Raw genomic sequence first — 22,230 nt, forward strand, 5'->3', positions numbered from 1 at the left:
TTAACATAAAAGAGAATCTTTGCAAAAGAGTTCAAAAACAATATTTTTTGAAGTGGAGAATTCTATCATCTGCTGAGCATATCCACACATAAAAAAGTATGTGTAGCAGGGCAGTTACCCTGCTATGGCTCAGCAAGGGTTAAAAACCAGCCCTTGGAGAGGACTGGGGCTGAGACCGAATCAGAAAAGGCTGAGAGGCAGTCAGGCAGGGCCAGGTTGGGCCCTATAAAAAGGCTGCAGGGCCAGAAGGCAGTCAGTCAGTCTCTCTCTAGCTTTGGAGAGAGATGGATCTAACTGCCTGAAGGAACAAAGTGTACCATAGACAGAGCAGTGCTGGGGAAGGGGCAGGCTGAGCTGAAGAGATCAGGCCTGGTGATCTCCCAGGCTGCGGCCTGATAGGAAGGCCTAGAGAGATACTAGGCTACAGGAAAGGCAGCAGGTCCAAACCCCCCTTGTCAATGATGAGTGGTCATTACACTGCAGTCTGCCTCAGTGAACAGGGTCTAGATGACGACTGGCAGTAGAAGAGCTAATTCCCAAGATGACCAGCAGGAGGCCCTGCACCACTGAGTCTCACTTCACTACAGTATGCAATTGCTAATAGGTCAGAAAACTCATCATCACAGTGACTTTAAGGAGTAATTCATTCCTTTTACATAACAATGTTCAATACTTTTTGGAAGACACACTCTGAATACTGTTTAGAGAAGCTCTTTACAATGAAGTCTCATGTATTAGAAAAACAATTGCAGTACATAGCCTAGTCAAAACTATCTTGCATCAAAAGCTGGCACTTGAAGGATAATTTTATATACAATTTTTCACTAGTTTCTTGAAAGACTGAAAAAAGTGGGTCAGAGGAAGAGAGGCATGATAGTACTTACTGATAACACATAATAATGTTCACGTAGCAGCTTATTTTGCCATTTCATTTGGCCTCCAAATTTTTTCCTTGTAAAAATCAAAGTTGCACCCAAAATTCAAGTGCCACCTGACCAAGTTAAAACAGAAAAAAAAAGACAAATTTCTCTGGAAGATGCTTAGCAAAAGGTTATGAAAACAGGCACCAATTTTACTAATATTCATGCAACTAATGTTACACATGTGTAGTCCCATAGAGTTCAATGTACCTACTCACAAGGATTGATAGTCATGGGATTAGAATAACTCTAATAGATAGCCATACATTTTCTTTGCCCCCCAACATAGTATCTTTTGGGTCCTGTCCAGCCATGTGAAAGAGGGTGAGAAAACACAGGTACTTGTTCAATATGCTAAGGATGGGACACATTTTTTATGTCTTGCATTTGCTTCTTGCGAACCTCTTGAGCATTTGGGTGAAGATCAGCACTCATCTCCCATCCAAACTGCACAGGGACTTGCAAGCTTAGTCTCTGAATAGAAAAAAAGTCCCTGAGCAATAGATTCTGGGGTGAACATGTTTTTTGACTGATCCAATCTATATAAAACTCACTACTAAGACAACTGCAAATAACTAAAATCTTACATGTATGCGTTCACTACCTCTCCTGTTGTGAAAATCAAAATGGATACAGATATAATGTAACATTTCCATAAATACGCCATGAAGAGATTTTGGCTGCTTTGGAGACTGTTATAGCTAAATTGTTTCTTTTGTACATAAGACTCTGACAGAGACAGATAGTACAGACTTCTTTTTAGGCTTTTCATCTAAGAAAAAATTAAATTCAGTCTCCATGCTTCTATGCACCCGTTCTGTTATGAGCAATGACTGATGAGTTGTGTGTGTGTGTGCATGTAAGTTTCAGAGTGGAGCAAGTACAACATTTTACATTAGTCTGCTAACAAATGGAACTGAGATAACTTACTCATTTTATCATCAAGATTCATACCTCTGCTGCAGCCATCGTGTGCAAATAATGACATATTAATGTCAAACTGTGGAATGTTTTCTTCCATATAGTTTACTAACATTCCTAATTATGCACCACAAACAGTTCTGAGTTCAACTCACAGTAAGTAAGCTATTACATAGATACAAGTCAGTTTTTATATAACCAACATTATCAATCATCATTATATAATGAAATGCCACAAGTGGATTTGCTCACACAGTGCTACAATAGATGGTGAAAGCTGAAATACACTTGCCAAAGTTTACATTTAGGAATCCGGAGTGAGGTTGGGGGGTCACTTGCTGCTTATTTCCCATATTCCTAACATTCCAGAATGTCTGCCCTTCACTTCTTTGTTTTCTTTATCAGTTTCAGAGGTGCTTCAGCAAGCACCAAGAATCTCCCACAGCATGAATGGAGACATGGCAAAAGCGTTAGCTACTGAAGAAAGTAAAGTAGAGCCGAATACCTGATTCAGTTGTACAGCATAGTAAATCCAACAAAAAGTGCACTAGTGTAAAGAATGCTTATTACACTTGCTATAAGCACAAGCATTGAGAAGCCAGGACAGGATTACATATAATATAACCAAATTGTTTACTCTTGTAACCCTAGGATAGGGTTGCCAGGTGTCCGGTTTTCAACCGGAACACCTGGTCAAAAAGGGACCCTGGTGGCTCTGGACAGCACCACTGACTGAACCGTTAGAAGTCTGGTTGGCGCTGGGCTGGCAGGTTCTGTGCCCAGCTCCGCATGGCTCCTGAGAAGCAGCCAGCACATCCCTCCAGTGCAGGGGTGGCCATTGGCACTCCACGCATTGCCCCCGCCCCAAGCTCCGGCTCCATAGCTCCCATTGGCCAGGAATGGCGGGTAATGGGAGCAGAGGGAGTGGAGGGAGTGCATGGAGCTCCTTGGCTGTGCCTCTGCCTAGAAGCCAGACATGCTGCCCACTTCCTGGGAGCCGCCTGAGGTAAGCACTGCCCAGATCCCGCACCCCTTACCCCCTCCTGAACCCCAAATCCCTGCCCCAGCCCTGAGCCCCCTTCCACACGCAAACTCCCTCCTGGAGCCCGCATCTCCTCCTGCACCCCAACTCTTGCCCTGCCCAAAGTCCCCACCTGCACCTCAAACCCCTCATCCCTAGCCCCACCCCAGAGACCACACCCCAGCCAGAGCCCTCACCCCCCCACACACCCCAACCCCTGCCCTAGCCCAGTGAAAATGAGCAAGTGAGCAAGGGTGCGGGAGAGCAAGCAAAGAAGGGGGAATGGAGTGAGCAGGGGTGAGGCCTCAGAGAAGGGCCGGGCAGGGGTGGGGCAAGGGTGTTCGGGGAAGGACTGGGGAAGGGGGCAGGGGCGGGGCAAGGGTGTTCGGTTTTCTGCTATTAGAAAGTTGGCAACCTTACGCCCAGATCTTTGGTTGCATAACTCTAGCAACACCAAGCTTCCCTAAACCTGGCGCTACATAGGAAAGGGGATTGTGACCAGGACACTCAGATTCCATGGCAATCTTTGGCTGCTAAAACACATTGGCAGTTGGTACAGCTGTTGGTCGCCAATACAGTTTAGAACAATCTTTAAGTTCAGATTAACCTCACTGATGCTTTCAGCTACCTTTAGGAAGAAACATGACCATGACTTGTCACAATGCAGAGAACTGAGGTCCACCAACACCTGCACACTGGAAGAGGAAGAGAAGGACCTTGGGGTACTGGTTGATAGCAGGATGACTATGAGTCGCCAATGTGATACGGCTGTTAAAAAAGCAAATGCGATTTTGGGATGCATCAGGCGGGGTATTTCCTGCAAGGATAAGGAGGTGTTAGTACCGTTGTATACGGCGTTGGTGAGACCCCATCTGGAATACTGTGTGCAGTTCTGGTGTCCCATGTTCAAGAAGGATGAATTCAAACTGGAACAGGTTCAGAGACGGGCTACGAGGATGATCCGAGGAATGGAAAAACTGCCTTATGAAAGGAGACTCAAAGAGCTTGGCTTGTTTAGCCTGGCCAAAAGAAGGCTGAGGGGGGATATGCTCGCCCTATATAAATATATCAAGGGGGTTAACGTTAGGGAGGGAGAGGAATTATTTAAGTTTAGTACTAATGTAGCCACGAGGACGAATGGGTATAAACTGGATATTAGGAAGTTTAGACTTGAAATTAGACGAAGGTTTCTGACCATTAGGGGAGTGAAGTTCTGGAACAGCCTTCCGAGGGAAGTAGTAGGGGCAAAAGACTTTCCTGGCTTTAAGACAAAGCTTGATAAGTATATGGAGGGGATGTTATGATAGGATCGTTAATTTGGGCAATTGATCTTGAATTACCACCAGACAGGTCTGCTCAATGGTCTGCGGGGTGATGTTGCATGCGATGGGTACTGAGTTGCTGCGGAGAACTCCTTCTTGGGTGCTGGCTGGTGACTCTTGCCCACATGCTCAGGGTTTAGCTGATCGCCATATTTGGGGTCGGGAAGGAATTTTCCTCCAGGGCGGATTGGCAGGTGCCCTGGAGGTTTTTCGCCTTCCCCTGCAGCGTGGGGCACGGGTCGCTTGCTGGTGGTGTCTCTGCAGCTTGAGGTCTTCAAATCATTTTTGAGGATTTCAATAACTCGGTCCTGGGATAGGGGTTGTACAAAATTGGATGGGTGGGGTTCTGTGGCCTGCCTTGTGCAGGAGGTCAGACTAGATGATCAGATTGGTCCCTTCTGACCTATGAGTCTATGAGTCTATGAGTCTATAATTGCAGGAAATGGATCATGTATAATAAAGTCCAGCTGATCTTAATAGATTGTAAAAATACTTTTAGTACCAATGTCTAAATTAATATTAAAATTGCAATTCCATTTACAGTTCATCTTTCCCACTTCTCACTCATCTGTACAGGCAAATGCAAGGTCTCTGTACTCACACTGCAAGGTATTAGAGATTCACTAACCCTGATACAACAAGGCTGATTATTAGGATGAAATTAAATTAAGAAAAAGTTGAAAATTCTTCAATTAATATGCTTGGCCTTATTCCCATAAACACAGTAAGTTAAATACTATAGTATTAACGGGTTCTTTCAAAAATGGTGATTACATGTTGTCATAAACAGATAGTTAATGTCTCTTTTACCTCTAAAGGGTTAACAAACAGTGAACCGGACACCTGACCAGAGGACCAATCAGGAAACAAGATACTTTCAAATCTCGGTGGAGGGAAGCCTTTGTTTGTGTTTTTTGGGTTTTGCTTTGTTCTCTCTGGGTCCTGGAAGGGATTAGACGGGCAACCAGTTTTCTTGCCAATCTCCCCGCTACAGTCTCTTATATATTCAGAATAGTGAGTATTTTAGTAAGAAAGGCGGTTATAGTCTTTTGATTGTTTCTGTATTTGCAAATGTGTAGTTTGCTGGAAGTATTTTAAATTGTATTTTGCTGGGGGAAGGCTTCTTTCTAGTGTCTATAAGCTGACAGGCCCTGTAACTTTCACCATCTATAGTACAGAGACAACTTTTACTTTTTTTCTTTCTTTTTGTTAAAAGTTTTGCTTTTAAGACCTGTTTGATTTTTCTCCTAGTTAAGGCTCAAAGGAACTGAGTCTGTACTCACCAGGGAATTGGTGGGGAGAAGGGAGAGAGAGCAGTGGGAGAAGGGAAAGGTGAATTTCCTCTTTGTTCTAGATTCACGGAGTTTGAATCTGTATTGCCTCTGAGTGAGGGGAAAAGAGGGGGGGGGGAAGGTAACATTCCTCTCTATGTGGTGATTCAAGGAGTTTGAATCACGGTGATCTCCTAGTGTACGCGGGGCGGGAAAGAGCTGGGAGGAAGAAAGGAGGGGGAAGGGAAATGGTTTATTCCCCTTTGTTGTGAGACTCAAGGAATTTGGGTCTTGGGGTCCCCAGGGAAGGTTTTGGGAGGACCAGAGTGTATCAGGCACTGGAATTCCTGATTGGTGGCAGCTTATCAGATCTAAGCAGGTAATTAAGCTTAGAGGAATTCATGTTGGGACCCCAACTTTTGGACTCTAAGGTTCAGATTGGGGAAAGATACTATGACATGGTGGCAGTGGTCGGATAAGAATCCAAAAGCCAGTGAGTTAAAAGCAAAAAGCCAGTAAGATTATTATTTTTCTTTTTTCTCTGCTAACTGCTTATAAGCAGAGAAAAGGGTTTTTTTTAAAGCAAGTCTGCAGGTTTTTTTTTCTTTCTCTCTTCCTTCTGAGTACACTGAAGGCAGAGAGATTAAAGTTTAACAAGGGTCTTTTGTTAAACAAAGCAGGCTTAAGTGGTCAGCAACAGACTCCAGCAAAACACATATGCAAATGAAAGGGTTTTCTTTTGTTTTAATTTAAACGTGGAAGATTAGGTAGAAGAAGTTAAAAAAGGCACTGTTGCTAGGCAACCCCAAGCAGGCAGCAGAGGAGCAGCATTTCAGGCAGTAAACAGAAGAGGGTGCACCAGCACAAGAAAGCAGGAACAATGAGCACCAGTGCAGCAACAAGCAAACTAAAAATAGCTAAATTAAAAACAATAAACAAACACAGTGAACATAAAAGACGAATGGAACTAATTCAGGCAGAAATGGCCAGGGAAGAGGCTGCCCACAGGAGAGACATGGAGAAGAAACAAAAAGAGATGGAGCTCCAAAGGGAGGCCCACCAGCAGGCCATCGAATTAGCAAAAACTAAACAGAATGACACAGCCAATCCTACCAACCCTTCGCCAGTTATTGTTCCACATCCCAAGAAATTTCCCACCTACAAAGCAGGTGATGACACTGAGGCCTTCTTAGAAAATTTTGAAAGAGCCTGCCTTGGGTACAACATCTCTGAAGACCAGTACATGATAGAGCTGAGGCCACTGCTCAGTGGACCTTTAGCAGAGGTGGCGGCTGAAATGCCTAAGGAGAACATGAACGATTATAAACTTTTTCAAACCAAGGCCAGATACAGAATGGGGATAACACCTGAGCATGCCCGTCGGCGGTTCAGAGCCCTAAAATGGAAACCAGATGTGTCATTCCCCTGATACGCCTACCACATTGCAAAGAATTATGAGGCCTGGATATCAGGAACAAAGGTTAACAATATGGACGAGCTGCACCTCCTGATACAAATGGAGCAGTTCTTAGATGGTGTTCCTGAGGAAATAGAAAGGTACATCCTAGATGGGAAACCCAAAACGGTAACCGAAGAGGGGGCGATTGGAGCCAAATGGATGGAAGTGGTAGAAAGTAAAAAGGCTACTGTCAAGGGGAGCGAATACCCCAGGGAGCACACCGACAATAAACCCTATAACCAAGGGCAGCCCAAGACCCCACCTACAACACAAGGGAAGCCACAGACGCCCTATTCTCCCACCTCACCAGTCTCCAGTAACCCACCTCGGCCCAGTGACCAGTCAGCTGGACGATGTTTTAAATGTAATGAACCGGGACATATAAAGGCCAACTGCCCCAAGAACCCCAACCGAGTGCAGTTCATTACACCACCATCACACCAAAGATCCCCAGGCCCAGATGCCTCTCAAATACCCTTGGAGCGAAGGGAAACTTTGAGAGTGCGCGGAAAGAAGGTTACCACGTGGAGAGACAAGGGGGCACAAGTGTCAGCTATCCAATAATCCTTCGTCGACCCCAAATTCATCAACCCAAAGGCCCAAGTGACAATTTACCCCTTCATGTCACAAGCTGTAGACTTGCCTACAGCTAAACTACCTGTCCAGTACAAAGGCTGGTCAGGAATGTGGACTTTTGCAGTCCATGACAATTATCCCATCCCCATACTGCTGGGGGAAGACTTGGCCAACCAGGTGAAGCGGGCCAAGAGGGTGGGAATGGTTACACGTAACCAAACCTGGCAAGCTTCCAGACCCATTCCTGTTCCTGAGCCATCCACAGAGGCCCCGTCTGTGTTACCAGAGACCTAGACAGAGGTAGTGGACCTGGATCCCCTGCCAATGACTGAAACAGCCACAGTGATTCCAGTCCCAGACCCGGAACTGGAAAAGCAACTAGAACCAGCGCCAGCAATTGTAAACCAATCTTCAACCCCAACGCCAGAGGGCGCCAGCAAGCCTGAACTGGCAGAAGCAGCAGACAACCACACCCAAGAGACTCAGCCAGAGCTTGAAATACCACCTGGTGCACCAGCGGAGAGCGGTTCACCAGCAACAAAAACAACCCCATCACCTACATCGCTTCCAGAGGGACCAAGCCCAAGTCCACAGTCTAAGAAAGAACTGGTGTCTCCAGTTTCAAGGGAACAGTTCCAGACTGAACAGGAAGCAGATGACAGCCTTCAGAAAGCTTGGGTGGTGGCACGGAGCACCCCACTGCCTCTCAGCTCTTCTAATCGATCCCGGTTTGTTGTAGAACAAGGACTTTTATACAAGGAGACTCTTTCTGGTGGACACCAGGAAGACTGGCATCCGCAAAAACAGTTAGTGGTTCCAACTAAGTACTGGGAAAAGCTCTTAAGCTTAGCCCATGATCATCCCAATGGCCATGCTGGGGTGAACAGAACCAAAGACAGATTGGGGAAGTCCTTCCACTGGGAGGGGATGGGCAAGGACGTTGCCAAGTAAGTCCGGTCTTGTGAGGTGTGCCAAAGTGTGGGGAAGCCCCAAGACAAGGTCAAGGCCTCTCTCCAGCCACTCCCCATAATTGAGGTCCCATTTCAGTGAGTAGCTGTGGATATTCTGGGTCCTTTCCCAAAAAAGACACCCAGAGGAAAGCAGTACATACTGACTTTCATGGACTTTGCTACCCGATAGGTGAGAAAGAGCTGGGAGGAAGAAAGGAGGGGGAAGGGAAATGGTTTATTCCCCTTTGTTGTGAGACTCAAGGAATTTGGGTCTTGGGGTCCCCAGGGAAGGTTTTGGGGGGACCAGAGTGTATCAGGCACTGGAATTCCTGATTGGTGGCAGCTTATCAGATCTAAGCAGGTAATTAAGCTTAGAGGAATTCATGCTGATACCCCAACTTTTGGACTCTCGCTCTGTAATGAATACTTTTCTTTTTCCCCACACGTCTTTTCTGTCGGAATAGCAAATCTTGGCTGCCCTTTTTTACCTCAAGAACCACTAGCATCACAAGAAAAAAAACAGATCCCATTCAAAATTATTTCATGATGCAGTGAACTATCTCATTCAGACCATACCCTTATAATTACACTAACCATGAGAACTGCTGCACTTAGAGCAGTTGGAAATTGTCCCGGTGCTCAAAGGCGAAATCTTTGACTTGCTCCTCTTCACAATCATAATGGGCAGATGACAGCGATGTATTTACCAGGAGTGGAAAGAGCTTATTTTTAAGACTGTGACAGTGACTACTTCTGTGCTTTTCTACTGTAAACAAATTTTTGTTTTATAAACATTTTCTTTCTCAAAATCTAAACATCATTTGACTGGCTAAATGACATTAAAGTTCTCTTCAAAATATACAACACAATATATGGAAGCATAATGGGTTTTTCTGTAAATTGCACATTTAAAAAGTATTACTGCCTGCTACGGGGGAAATGGTGTTTCTGAAGAGTCTGCTGTATCTAAACATAATAACCCAGACTAAATCTATTGGACTGTTTACAGAACATCACATTATTATTTCTGTTCAGCAAGTGCTAGCTCTCTCCCAGCATTATTCAGCACTGCTGTATTAAACACATCTTGCTGCAACATAACCTGAACCAGTGTTTTTGCTATTTAGAACCCCGATAGGTTCTTAGAACACAATGAATTTCTTCAAGGCAGTGGATATCAAGGAAAATCTCCTCAAAGAACATGTTAAAGTAATGATGACGTACCTTCATTATTTATGTTCATAACACCTATCAGGTTTATAACTAGGGGAAGCAGTTCACGTGAATGCCACAAAAATTAAAAGTTAGTATCTGAAGCACATTATTAAAGGAATAGATGGCAAACCCACTGCAGAGATAAATTCGTGCTCCCATCACCATGGTAAAGCTACAGCAATCTCATATGTAGATTAATGGTCCTTCTATCTGCTTAAACAAATTGCTTTAGTGAAAATGCTTTCTGTGTCAGGAATACAGGCTAATAAAAGCATAAAGTGCTTTTTACAGATCAAAGCAGTTGACTTAAAAAGTAATCTATGTATCACACAGATTTTTTTACAAAATTATCTTTTCAATCATTCACGTTTAGAATACCTCATAGTTGATTGAAATGCAATGGAGAAGCCTCATAGTTCTGCATATTTCAATTAACTACTAATGGCTGCATTGGAAACGCTCAGAAGTAATTGAAAGACTAGAAGAAAATAGTACCTCCACATAATGTATTCCGAATAGCTTCTCTAGTTGTCATTAGCAGAAATTTCACTGTCAAGAGACACTGCCTTCTCAGGGTAATATCACAGCATCAAACAAACATATCCAGTGAGGCAAATTCACTCTAGAAGAACCTCTTGTCCCAGGGTGGGTGCTTTTAGGAAATATTTCCAAAACATTGCAAGCTGCACTGCTGTTCAGACACAGGTGTGTCACAAGCAGTCACAATAGCTAAGGTTCCTCTCAACCTAGAGATGTCTGGGGAACCCTGTCAATCCACTTCCTCCTGTTCTGGAGTTTCCTTCTTTGATCAGGATGGGCAGAAAGTGTAGAATGGGGATGGGAGAGGGATGGAGAGAGGAAATAATTAATCTTGTAATTTCAAAGAGTGTGGCTGATTCCATTAGAAATTCTATTATACTTATTTCAAGATGTGGGACAGAGCTTGGTTTGGCGATGCTGAGAAAGGCAATGTCTAGTGAACTTCTAGCCAGTTTTAAAATTTGGTAGAGGCATCCAGGTTTTTTAAATTATATTTTACAGCTATGCATTTCAGCAAATCTGGGGCACATAGAGAATCCTAGCTGCAAGATATTCCCAGGTTTCAACACTCTATATGCGTGAACTTACGAGGGTGACTTCAGGGACAGAATAAATTAAAGGGACCAGTGTACTAGATACATTCATTCCAAACACTAACTTCCATTCACAGGCTATATCAATCGAGAGCAAATAAACTCCAAGGTTTACAGCAAAAATATTTTCTTTTGCATAAAGAACAAATGGATTCCACAGGTTAAATAAAATATCATTTTTTCCCACTCACATTTTTCTCTACCAAATGAATGTCCCACATCTTTGAATAGCATCTGCCCTATCTGTTTAATGCAGAAATTAATAGGCCCCTCCCAGGAGCAGCAGCAGTCAGCATGGCTGGGAGAAGTAATACCTTTTAAAATGTTGCTGTATTAGATTTTAAATGATCGTTTTATACCTTGGTTTTTAATAGGACAGAAGAAGGTGAGACCAGAGCTGTCCTGGAGGAAGCTCACATGGAGCTGAGTCTATCCCGAGAGGAAGAAAGTGGCACAGAGGCAAGAGTGGAAGTCGTAGAGAGGCGGCAGATCCTGCACCCCAGTGGCACAAAGGGGAACAGAGTGCTGCCCTGGGAGTGCAGTTGTGGACTCCCTGATATAGGAGAATCCCAAAAGGAGAAAAAAACATGCATCTAACACAACACATTTAGCTCTGTGAGAGGTAATGCAAGCTCCATTTAGATGGTGGATAATGATACAGAGAATGATACAAAAACAATAAGGAGTCCGGTGGCACCTTAAAGACTAACAGATTTATTTGGGCATGAGCTTTCAAAGTGGGTTTTTTACCCATGAAAACCCAAATAAATCTGTTGGTCTTTAAGGTGCCACTGGACTCCTCATTGTTTTTGTGGTTACAGACTAACATGGCTAGATAATGATACTAGATAATGATACGGAAAGGGTGCAAGCTTAGTCCTTTGTTGGAAGCAGTAGGGAAGTGCACCACCTAAAAGGGTGACTCCTTCACAGGGACTCCCAGTTCTCTAAGGAGCGTAGGGTGAGTGTAGCCACTATGTTACACAATGTCCACTCACCTCTGTGCCTGGCAAGCTCTGTGGGCTAGTGGGAAAGCCCCATTCCCCACTCCCTCCCTCCATATTTTGGAGACTAGTGCCAACACTGTTGCTAGCCTCCCATAAACCTTGCACTCAGGAGACACAAGGACTGCACTTGTGCCCTGCCTCTGTGTTAGGGGTGCAAAAACCCATAAAGTATCCCATATTATGTCTTATGTGGAAGCTGGGCACCATCTGGCCCTACAGGATTACCATAGTGCTTTTTTCCCTTGTCAGGCTCTCTTATCCAAATGCAACAAGATAAAAAGTGTGTATTTAATACAGCAAGCTGTCTTGGTTTCCATATTGAGGAAATGATGCAACATGTGTATGACTTGCAATATGCACTAGCTTTTCTGAAAACTGTATTACTGTAATTATTCTAGTGCTTCTTTTGTTGTATAGAATTTTCATATAAAATAACAAATTAACTAGAACAAATTTTAGAATAGTATTTGAGGGTATTAATATGACTACTAGTTATTTTCCTTTGATAAATAATCAGCTCCTACCTGTGCAGGAGTAATCATCAATTCGTATGTATCCTGTTCTGCAGATACACATGAAAGACCCTGGTGTATTTATACACATGGTATTCTCACGACAATAATGCCGTCCTTCAGCACACTCGTCAATATCTGTGAATAAAGCAGAAAGGTCAACTGATCAAATGATGCTGAGCTCTTCAGAACCACTCAGTATATTGTCCTATTCGCTTCCATCAGTATTTAGCAGGACTAAAAAGTTGCTTGAACAGCAAAGCATTTTGGAAAGTTGTTTGATTCTCTCTTCTAAAATAACTGTTTCAAGTGTTCAAACAACAGGAGTAGCGTGAGCTTTTTGGGAACAGCTGTTAGTAGAGGTACAAAGAAGATTACATCAGCTTAGATCTTTCCGAACTCCTTTTGAAATGTCTGTGTTGTTATATCTCTGATTTAAATATAATCAGCATATATCTAAGGGCTTGAAGACCAGACAGACTGCAGGGGCACTGCAGTGTCATTAATCGCTATATACTCTACCTTTGATCCAATAGGCATCTTTTGTTTCTTTACCATAGAGAGGCCAGTGACAAGTCCTTATCAGATACTGGAACTCATTAAAAGTTTTACCTAGAAACATGAAGTCACCAATTGGTAGTTTATTAGATATGTAGGTAGATACTTAGTCAAAGCTGTGAACCTTACATACGAGCCTGAAAGGAACTTATTTATGTGGAGATCTGATATGATGGAGAAATTTGTACCTTGATAAAATCTCACAACAGACTGAATACCTGCAGCAATGTTAATTCATAGAGCAAGTTCCTGGTACAAACTATTGTAGACATGGAGCCTGACTAATCTGGGGCTCACTAGGTACACAGTATTAGTTTAATTTCTGGTGGCATGATATAATGGAAAAAAGAGAATAGGAAGCACAGGCATACAGACACAGCAATTTCTGCACATTATTTTATGGTGTTTGCTGCTGCTGCAAAGAAGAGATTATACTAATTTGGAAGTGGTTAGTAGCACACTGTGTAACGCTATCAGGTTAAATATGACCATGTAGATCATTGTTGCTACCACTGTTATATAACTGCAACAAATCTTGTACAAAGTGTGGCATGTAAGATGTCTATTGAAAAGTTATTTGCTGAATATGATTATGCCATTTTTATGCATGTAACATTTTTGTATCTCAAGTTAGGAATATTAACTATGTACCTCTATTTCAAAAGTGTTTGTTCTGGGTAATACCCACAAGGTATTTAGCCAGCATCTTGTGAAGAGACTATTCAAGTTGAATAGACCATCAAAGAACAACTAACTCACAATGGACCATGGAAGATGCCTATCTACACTTATCAGAAGGGATAGCCATGTTAGTCTGTATCAGCAAAAACAACGGGGTGTCTTTGTGGCACGTTGGAGACTAACAAACATATTTGGGCATAAGCTTTCATGGGCTAAAACCAACTTCATCAGATGCATGGAGTGAAAAATATAGTAAGTAGTAAGCAGTATATATATATATAATATATATATATACACACACACAGAGACACACAGCACATGAAAAGATGGAAGTTGCCTTACCAAGTGGTGGGGGGTTAGTGCTAACAAGGCTCATTTAAACAGGGTGGATGTAGCCTATTCCCAACAGTTGACAAGAAGGGGTGAATATCAACATAGGGAAAATTACTTTTTGTAGTGACCGAGCCACTCTAAGTCTTTATTCAGGCCTAATTTAATAGAGTCAAGTTTGCAAATTATTTCCAGTTCTGCAGTTTCTCGTTCAAGTCTGTTTTTGAAATTTTTCTGTTCAAGTATGGCCACTTTTAAGTCTATTATTGAGTGTCCAGGCAGACTGAAGTGCTCTTCTACTAGTTTTTGAATGTTACATAAGAACATATGAACGGCCGTACTGGGTCAGACCAAAGGTCCATCCAGCCCAGTATCTGTTTACCGACCGTGGCCAATGCCAGGTGTCCCAGAGGGAGTGAACCTAACAGGTAATGATCAAGTGATCTCTCTCCTGCCGTCCATCTCCACCCTCTGACAAACAGAGGCTAGGGACACCATTCCTTACCCATCCTGGCTAATAGCCATTAATGGACTTAACCTCCATGAATTTATCCAGTTCTCTTTTAAATCCTGTTATAGTCCTAGCCTTCACAATCTCCTAAGGCAAGGAGTTCAACGAGTTGACTGTGCGCTGTGTGAAGAAGAACTTCCTTTTATTTGTTTTAAACCTGCTGCCCATTAATTTCATTTGGTGGCTCCTCGTCCTTATATTATGGGAACAAATAAATAATTTTTCCTTATTCACTTTATCCATGCCACTCATGATTTTATATACCTCTATCATATCCCCCCTTAGTCTCCTCTTTTCCAAGCTGAAAAATCCTAGCCTTTTTAATCTCTCCTCATATGGGACCCGTTCCAAACCTCTAATAATTTTAGTTGCCCTTCTCTGAACCTTTTCTAGTGCCAGTATATCTTTTTTGAGATGAGGAGACCACATCTGTATGCAGTATTCAGGAAGTGGGCGTACCATGGATTTATTCCATCTTATTCTCTATCCCCTTTTTAATGATTTCTAACATCCTGTTTACTTTTTTGACTGCCACTGCACACTGCATGGATATCTTCAGAGAACTATCCACGATGACTCCAAGATCTTTTTCCTGATTAGTTGTAGCTAAATCAGCCCCCATTATATTGTATGTACAGTTGGGGTTATTTTTCCCAATGTGCATTATTTTACATTTAGCCACATTAAATTTCTTTTGCCATTTTGTTGCCCAATCACTTGGTTTTGTGAGGTTTTTTTTAAGTTCTTCACAAATTCTTCATGTTTGATTTGTGTCCATTTATTCTTTTGTGTAGATACTGTCCAGTTTGGCCAATGTACATAGCAGAGGGGCATTGCTGGCACATGATGGCATATATCACATTGGTAGATGTGCAGGTGAATGAGCCCCTGACGGTGTGGCTGATGTGGTTAGGTCCTATGATGGTGTCCCTTGAATAGATATATGACCAGAGTTGGCAACGGGGTTTGTTGCAGGGATTGGTTCCTGAGTTAGTGTTTTTGTTGTGTGGGTGTAGTTGCTGGTGAGTATTTGCTTCAGGTTGGGGGACTGTCTGTAAGCGAGGACTGGCCTGTCCCCCAAAGTCTGTGAGAGTGTATTTTACTGTATTTTTCACTCCATGCATCTGATGAAATGAGTTTTAGCCCACGAACGCTTATGCCCAAATAAATGTGTTAGTCTCTAAGGTGTCACAAAGACTCCTCATTGTTTTTATCTAAACTTAATGGACTTTCCTGAGGACATTCTAATTAGAGTATGGGTAATGGCTTCTGCTATGACTAAGCGAAGCATACATAGACATGTGACTTGCCCATGTGACTCCAAACTTCATCTCGTTACCTGTAATTTTCCACAAACTAGAAAAATGGGTTTCCCTTCACTTGGCAAAAGCTATAAAAGGCCCTGAAAACACCTCTATTTTGCCTCTTTCCTGCTCAAATCTCTGGACTATGAACTTATACTAATGGGATCATTCTAACCAAAGGACTGAGGACCTTTCAATTATTTGGAAGCAACTAGAGACTTAACCAGCCAGCGGTTTATTCTATCACTGTTACAAGCCTGATCCAAGAACTTTGCAACTGTTGTATGCATTTGATTCCTTTAACCAATTTTAACTCACCTCTTTTTTTAAATAAATAAATCTTTAGATATTAGATACTAAAGGCTTAGCAACAGCATGATTATTGGGTAAGATCTGAGTTATATATTGACCTGGGTATATGGCTGATCCTTTGGGATCAGGAGAACCCTTTGGTTGATGAAATTGGTTTTAAATAACCACTCCTCATTAAGTCTAGTGTCTTGTTGTTGAATACAGGACTGGAATACCCTAGGAGGATGCATTTCTGACTTGTTAGCCAGTGTGGTGAGACAGAAGTTTACTTTTGTTGCTGGATTGGTATCTCTCATGGAAGAATAATCACCAGTTTTGGGGTCTGTCTGCCCTTTTTCCCAGGAGCTTGTCCTGAATTTGATATTCTCAGTTGTGACCCACTGAGGCATGGTGACACACTGTGCCTGTGATACCAGTGCACAGACAAGTGTCACTGAGCTGTTCAGTGCATGTATGGACCTCTAATTATATTAGCAAGCAGAGCCCCATATATTTCCAACAATTCCATGACCATGGAATTTGCCATAGAACCCAACCTTGCTATAAAATTGCACCCTAGAAACTAAGGGTTGGGGTTTTGTTTGTTTTTTAATTGTGCTTATGATCTCATGGCTACAAAAAACAACAACCCACCAAACAGAACAGAGTGTAAACTCATGCACTGTTGTGTTCCCGCTGACAGGTCAAAATATAGACTGAAGTTATAAACTCAACTGGGTGTTGATTTGCTAGTGATGAAAAATTAAATATCAGCAATGCTAGCTACTGTACCTTACTGCTGATCCTTATGGCACTAACTTCCAGCTAATATACTCATCCCATAACACCTTCTACACCTTTCCTGCTGGCAAAAGCATCAGCTGTCTGCTACCCAACTGTCACCATCTCCTTTCCCCCTACAACTCCAAAATACAGTTTTGCATCATCAGTACAAAGGTCTGTGGCACACTGAGCATTTAGAAGCCGAGTAAATCAAATAAATGCTATGCGGATACTGCAATGCTTCTGTGTTAATTTTCATATTTAATTCAAAAAAATCCTCTATTCTTTATTTTACCTGACACTGCTGTAGATTTTTCCAGTTCTGAGTGTCACAGAAATCTGGGGACTCTGTTGAAGAAGTTAGATCTAGTTTGCCAAAATATGCAGGGTTTCACTGTCAGTGCTGTTAGTGACAATGGGCTGTTCTTCAGAAACCCAGTGCCCCCAGCGTTCCTGACTGTGATACTCAGGTTGCTTTTCTTTCCCTTCCCTAGAAGTTCTGCTGCTGGAGGGAAGAGAAGCATTAGCAATGCTGTGGCACTGCTGTACGGAAGCAGTTGCTATTTTTATGTATTTTCATACAAAGTGCAACCTATACTTACAATCAGCACTTTCAGGCAATATTGTTTACCAAAACTAAATAAGAAAAGAACAAAAGAGACACCTTCATAAGAGCACAGAGGATGTATCTCCTTTGCATCTGAACCGAGAGCTACATGCCAAGCTGCCTCCAGCAGAAAAACACAGTCACATAAATGTAATGGTGAAATACAAAGGAAACAAGAAAGAGCTGCTCACACCACAAGTACTGCAGCAAGTGATGTAACTGATCTGAGCCTTGGATTAGTGCAATTTGTGTGTGGAGGAAGCAGGGTTAGGCTTAAGCCTGAGTTCAAACCCTCAGCTTACACTGCGATGTAGACATACCCTTTAAGTCTATCATTATAAAGCATGTTTTCTATCCTTTACTTATTCTCATGCCTCTTCTCTGAACCCTCTTCAATTTACCAACATACTTCTTAAATTGTGGGCACCAAAAATGGACATGGTATTCCAGCAGCAGTCACACAAATACCAAAGATAGAGGTAAAATAACCTCTGCTTCTATTCAAGATTCCTCCATTTATGTATCCAAGGATGCATTTGTTCTTTTGGCCACCACATCACACTGAGAGCTCGTGTTCAGCTGATTATCCCACTACAACCCCCAAATCTTTTTCAGAGTCGCTGCTTCCTAAGACAGAGTCCACCATCATGTAAGTATGACCTACATTTTTTGTTCCTAGATGTATATATTTAGCTATATTAAAATGCATATTGTTTGTTTTTGCCCAGTTTACCAAGCGATCCATATTGCTCTGAATCAGTGACCTGTCCTTTCCATTCTTTACCACTCTGCCAATTTTTGTGATATCTGTAAACTTTAGTGATGATTTTATGTTTTCTTCCAGATCACTGATAACAATGTTAAATAGCATAGGGTAAAGCACTGACCCTCTAAAGGACAGCACTGAAAACATATCTGCTTGATGACAATTCCCCATTTACAATTACATGTTGAGTCCTTACAGCTGAGTTTGTTTTTAATCCATTTAATGTATGCACATTAATTTTATATTGGTCTAATTTTTTAATCAAAATGTCATGCAGTATCAAGTCAAAGCATGACAGAAGTCTAAGTATATTATGTCAATATTATCTTTATCATCCAAACTTGTAATCTCATCATAAAAAGATATCAAGTTAGTTTGACAGGATCTATCTTCCATAAACGTTTGATTTGCATTAATTGCCCACCTTTAATTCTTTATTAATTGAATCCTGTATCAGCTGCTCCATTTTCTTGCCTGGGATCAATGTCAGGCTGACAGGCCTATACATAACCCAGTCATCCCGTCTACCCTTTTTAAATATTGGTACAACAACATAAGCTTTTTTCCAGTTTTCTGGTTATTGTCCTGTGCTACAATAATTATTGAAAATCAACAGTAATGGTCAAGTGAGCTTTTATGCCAGTTCTTTTTAAACTCTTGGATGCAAGTTATCTGTACCTGCTGATTTTAAAATGTTTGACTTTAGTAGCTTCTGTTTAACATCCTCCAGTGATACTAGTGGAATGGAAAGAGTATTATTATCATCATATGATGAGCTATATCATCTGTTTTTCCTACAAATACAGAACCAAAATATGTATTTAATATTTCTGCCTTTTCTGCATTATTATTGATAATCCTTCCACTTCCATCTAGTAACGGACCAATACCATTATCAGGATTCTTTTTGTCCCAAATACATTTTTAAAATCTCCTCCTTATTGTCCTTAATTCTGCTGGCCATAGATTTCTCCCTGTGTCTCTTTGATTTCCTTATCAATTTTCTACAACTTCTAATTTCTGATTTAATTTCATTACAATCAACTTCACCTCTCTTCCATTTGTTATATATATTACTTTTTTATAGGTATCTTCACTTCTCCTCTAAACCAGATCATTTTTTAAACCAGTATGACCTTCTTCCTCAATTGTGAGATTGTGGCTTTTGGGCGTCCAGTAAATTGTTGTCAAATGATTCTCAATTATTATTCAAATTTTTCAAATTAAATTATTCCTCCCAGCTGAGTTGCTCATAATTGTTTTTAGCTTTGTAAAATTGGCCCTATTACAGCACAAAATATATATTGGTATGGACTTCATTCTGCTTGCATATTATAAATGTGATCAAGCCATGATTACCTGTACCTAAGCTACCATTAATTTTTAGTTCTGTGATCAGTTCCTCTTTATCTGTTAAGATAAGCTCTACAAAAAGATTTCCCCAATGTTGGCTGCAACACTTTAAGGTACAAAATAGTCATCTATAATGCTCAGAAATTCCAAGGATGTTTTAGTACTAGCAGTATGAAACCTCTAGCATGTGTCACTCAAATTGAAGTCCCCCATGATCATAAAGCTTTTATCCTACATATTATAGGTAGGTGCATAAGGAGCTGGGCATCCTGTTCCCTAATGTGATTTGGTGGTCTGTAGCAGACACCACCTAATAATCTATCTTGTGCTTTATCTGTTAAGACATGGATCTATAAGCATTGAAGATCATTTTCTTCTGAGTTATCAGGGACTTGGAAACAGGTAATGCCATTTTAGACAGAGTGCTACTTCCCAGTCACTTTTGCTCACTCAGTCCTTCCTGAATAGGTTATAACCATTTATTTTAACATTCCAATAGTGTAAATCATTACACCAGATTTCAGTAATACCAAGTAGATAGAATATTTGCACATAAATGAGCAATTCCAATTCCATTTGTTTGTTACCTAGACTCCTAGAAGTGGTGTACAGGCAATTCAAGAATTTCTTCTCTTCGTGCCCTTCAGTTCCTTGATTAATTTCATTCCCAACATCTAAGTTTTTTGCTAATTGAGTGTTCATATCTTCCCCATTTTTACCCTTCCCATTTGTTATTAGTCTCACACCCTCCTGACTACTCTAGCCAGCCTGTTCCTGAGACTGGTTCCCCTTCTACTGAGCGGAAGTCATCCAAACAATACAGCCCCTCTCCTCATAGAAGGTGGATCAATGTTCCACAAAACCAAAACCCTACACCCAGTAATGTAGTCCTGACTTGGCTGTACACTACTGGAATGTCCCCATCAGTGTGACCTCACACACATATACAAGGACATGCTGTGCAGAGGATGCCATTTTGCTCTACAAAAATGGGATCCTCCATGTGCTGTGAACTAGCACACACAGTGTGTGCAAGGTCACAGGGAACAGAGGATGCCATTTTGAGAGCAAAACAGTGTCCTCCATGCAGCAAAAGTGATGGAACGCTGTTCCAGAGCATTCTGGCTCCACTACACCTGTGCCTACATCGTTTACCTAGCCAGCAGTTCACTTCCAAAATCTTCTGCCTTCTGTCTTCCTTCATTTCTGGGACAGAAAGGATCTCAAAGAAGATCATTTGGACATTCTTCCTCTTCAGCACACTTCCAAGTTCCCTGAAGTCATCTATTATCTGCAAAATATCCTGCAGTGCACTGTCATTACTGCCAGTGTGAACCATCACCAATGGATCCTGGCTCATTGACTTCAGAAGCCTATCCAACAGAGTGACGTCTCATGTTTTGGCTCTGGGAAGGCAGCACACTGGTCTGTTGTCCACCTGTCCCTGGTATAATGTTCTTTTGATTATTCTGAGTATTGAATCACCGGCAAGAATAATCTGTGTCCTTCCTGTTTGTGGGGAAGCTTGATTTTCTTACAGGTCGAGCTGAGCTGCCATCCACATGTATGTCCCATACATTTCTCTGTTTCCTTGGTCCTGCTGGATCTTGTGAAATATCTTCCATAGTTTCCACATTGAGGACCAGATATCGATCTGAAATTTATAAGTGTGTGGAATTCCTCTTGTTGCAGGTAGCCACAGTTTACCCATCTTCATCTTTCTCCAGCCGTGTAGAATGCTGCCATGACCCCTTGCCTCATGGTTGTGAATTTTTCAATTGACTTGATCTGTTGGTTTTTTTTGTATTATCAGTTCTGGAAAATTTTCAAGATTTCAATTTTTTGTCTTGATTCAAATTGGGGAATTAAATTGAAATCTCAAAAACTCTTGTGGAATAAGAAAATTGTTTCTCACCCACCCATTTAAGAACATGGGGAAATATTTATTTATTTGTTTGTACTGCTGTAGCACCTAGAGGCCCCAATTAGAGATCAAAGCCCTACTGTAGCTAGGCATTATATGCATATCTGATTAAAAAGTCCCTTCCATGAAGAACTTACAGTCTTACCATCTGACAAGCTACAATGGGGGACACAACAGAAAAGTAGGAGGGAGAGAGAGAGGGAAAGGACAAGATAACTGTCAAGGACAACCAGCAGTTACACAATATCAACTACCGAGGTATTGTGACAAAAAAATCAAATAAATCAGCTCCCACTCTAGCATACTATATCGGGCATTAATTTATACCACTTTTGAGGGCTATAAATGAAGTCAAACTACTTTGCCAGAGAAGAAGAAAGCTCACTTTAGAAGCCACCAAAATAAAATTATTTTTATCTCCGTTATTAATTGAAACACTGGGTTAGCCCTTTAGTCATCTTTAGATACAGATTCACACAATACAATGGAAAGCCCAATGCATTTTGAAATCTAAAAAAGTCTATGGAATTTATCTTAATTTTTCCTCTCAAAAGGCCCTATTAACATATTAATGGACATTCATGTCTTATTGCTTAGCCAGTTAGATCCTGAAGTCAATCAGTTCAATAGGATGAATGCATCACACCAACAGTTCTACATTCTTGAGAACAATCCAAACTAGCATGCTTTAGGTATGTGGTTTGACACTGGACTACCAGTTCTGATATACTAGATACTCTGATACAAGGAAATCAACAGGCTTGCATCCAAATGGAACAGAAAGGGAAATTCCATGAAAACTGGTTAGAGGGGAA

The 22,230-nt window shown here is 41.6% G+C and overlaps 1 protein-coding gene across 2 annotated transcripts in view; it reads right to left on the reverse strand.

The window, feature by feature from the left end:
• Window positions 1–22,230, reverse strand: part of NELL2 (neural EGFL like 2) — a 264,640-nt gene that overhangs the window by 105,273 nt on the left and 137,137 nt on the right. For both annotated transcript variants that reach the window (XM_050936133.1, XM_050936132.1), the window contains exon 13: window positions 12,320–12,445. In XM_050936133.1, coding sequence (XP_050792090.1) covers window positions 12,320–12,445 — 126 coding nt within the window. The remainder of the gene's footprint in view (window positions 1–12,319; window positions 12,446–22,230) is intronic.

The sequence above is a fragment of the Gopherus flavomarginatus genome, chromosome 1 (assembly GCF_025201925.1).
Source record: "Gopherus flavomarginatus isolate rGopFla2 chromosome 1, rGopFla2.mat.asm, whole genome shotgun sequence".
Taxonomy (NCBI): Eukaryota; Metazoa; Chordata; order Testudines; family Testudinidae; genus Gopherus; species Gopherus flavomarginatus.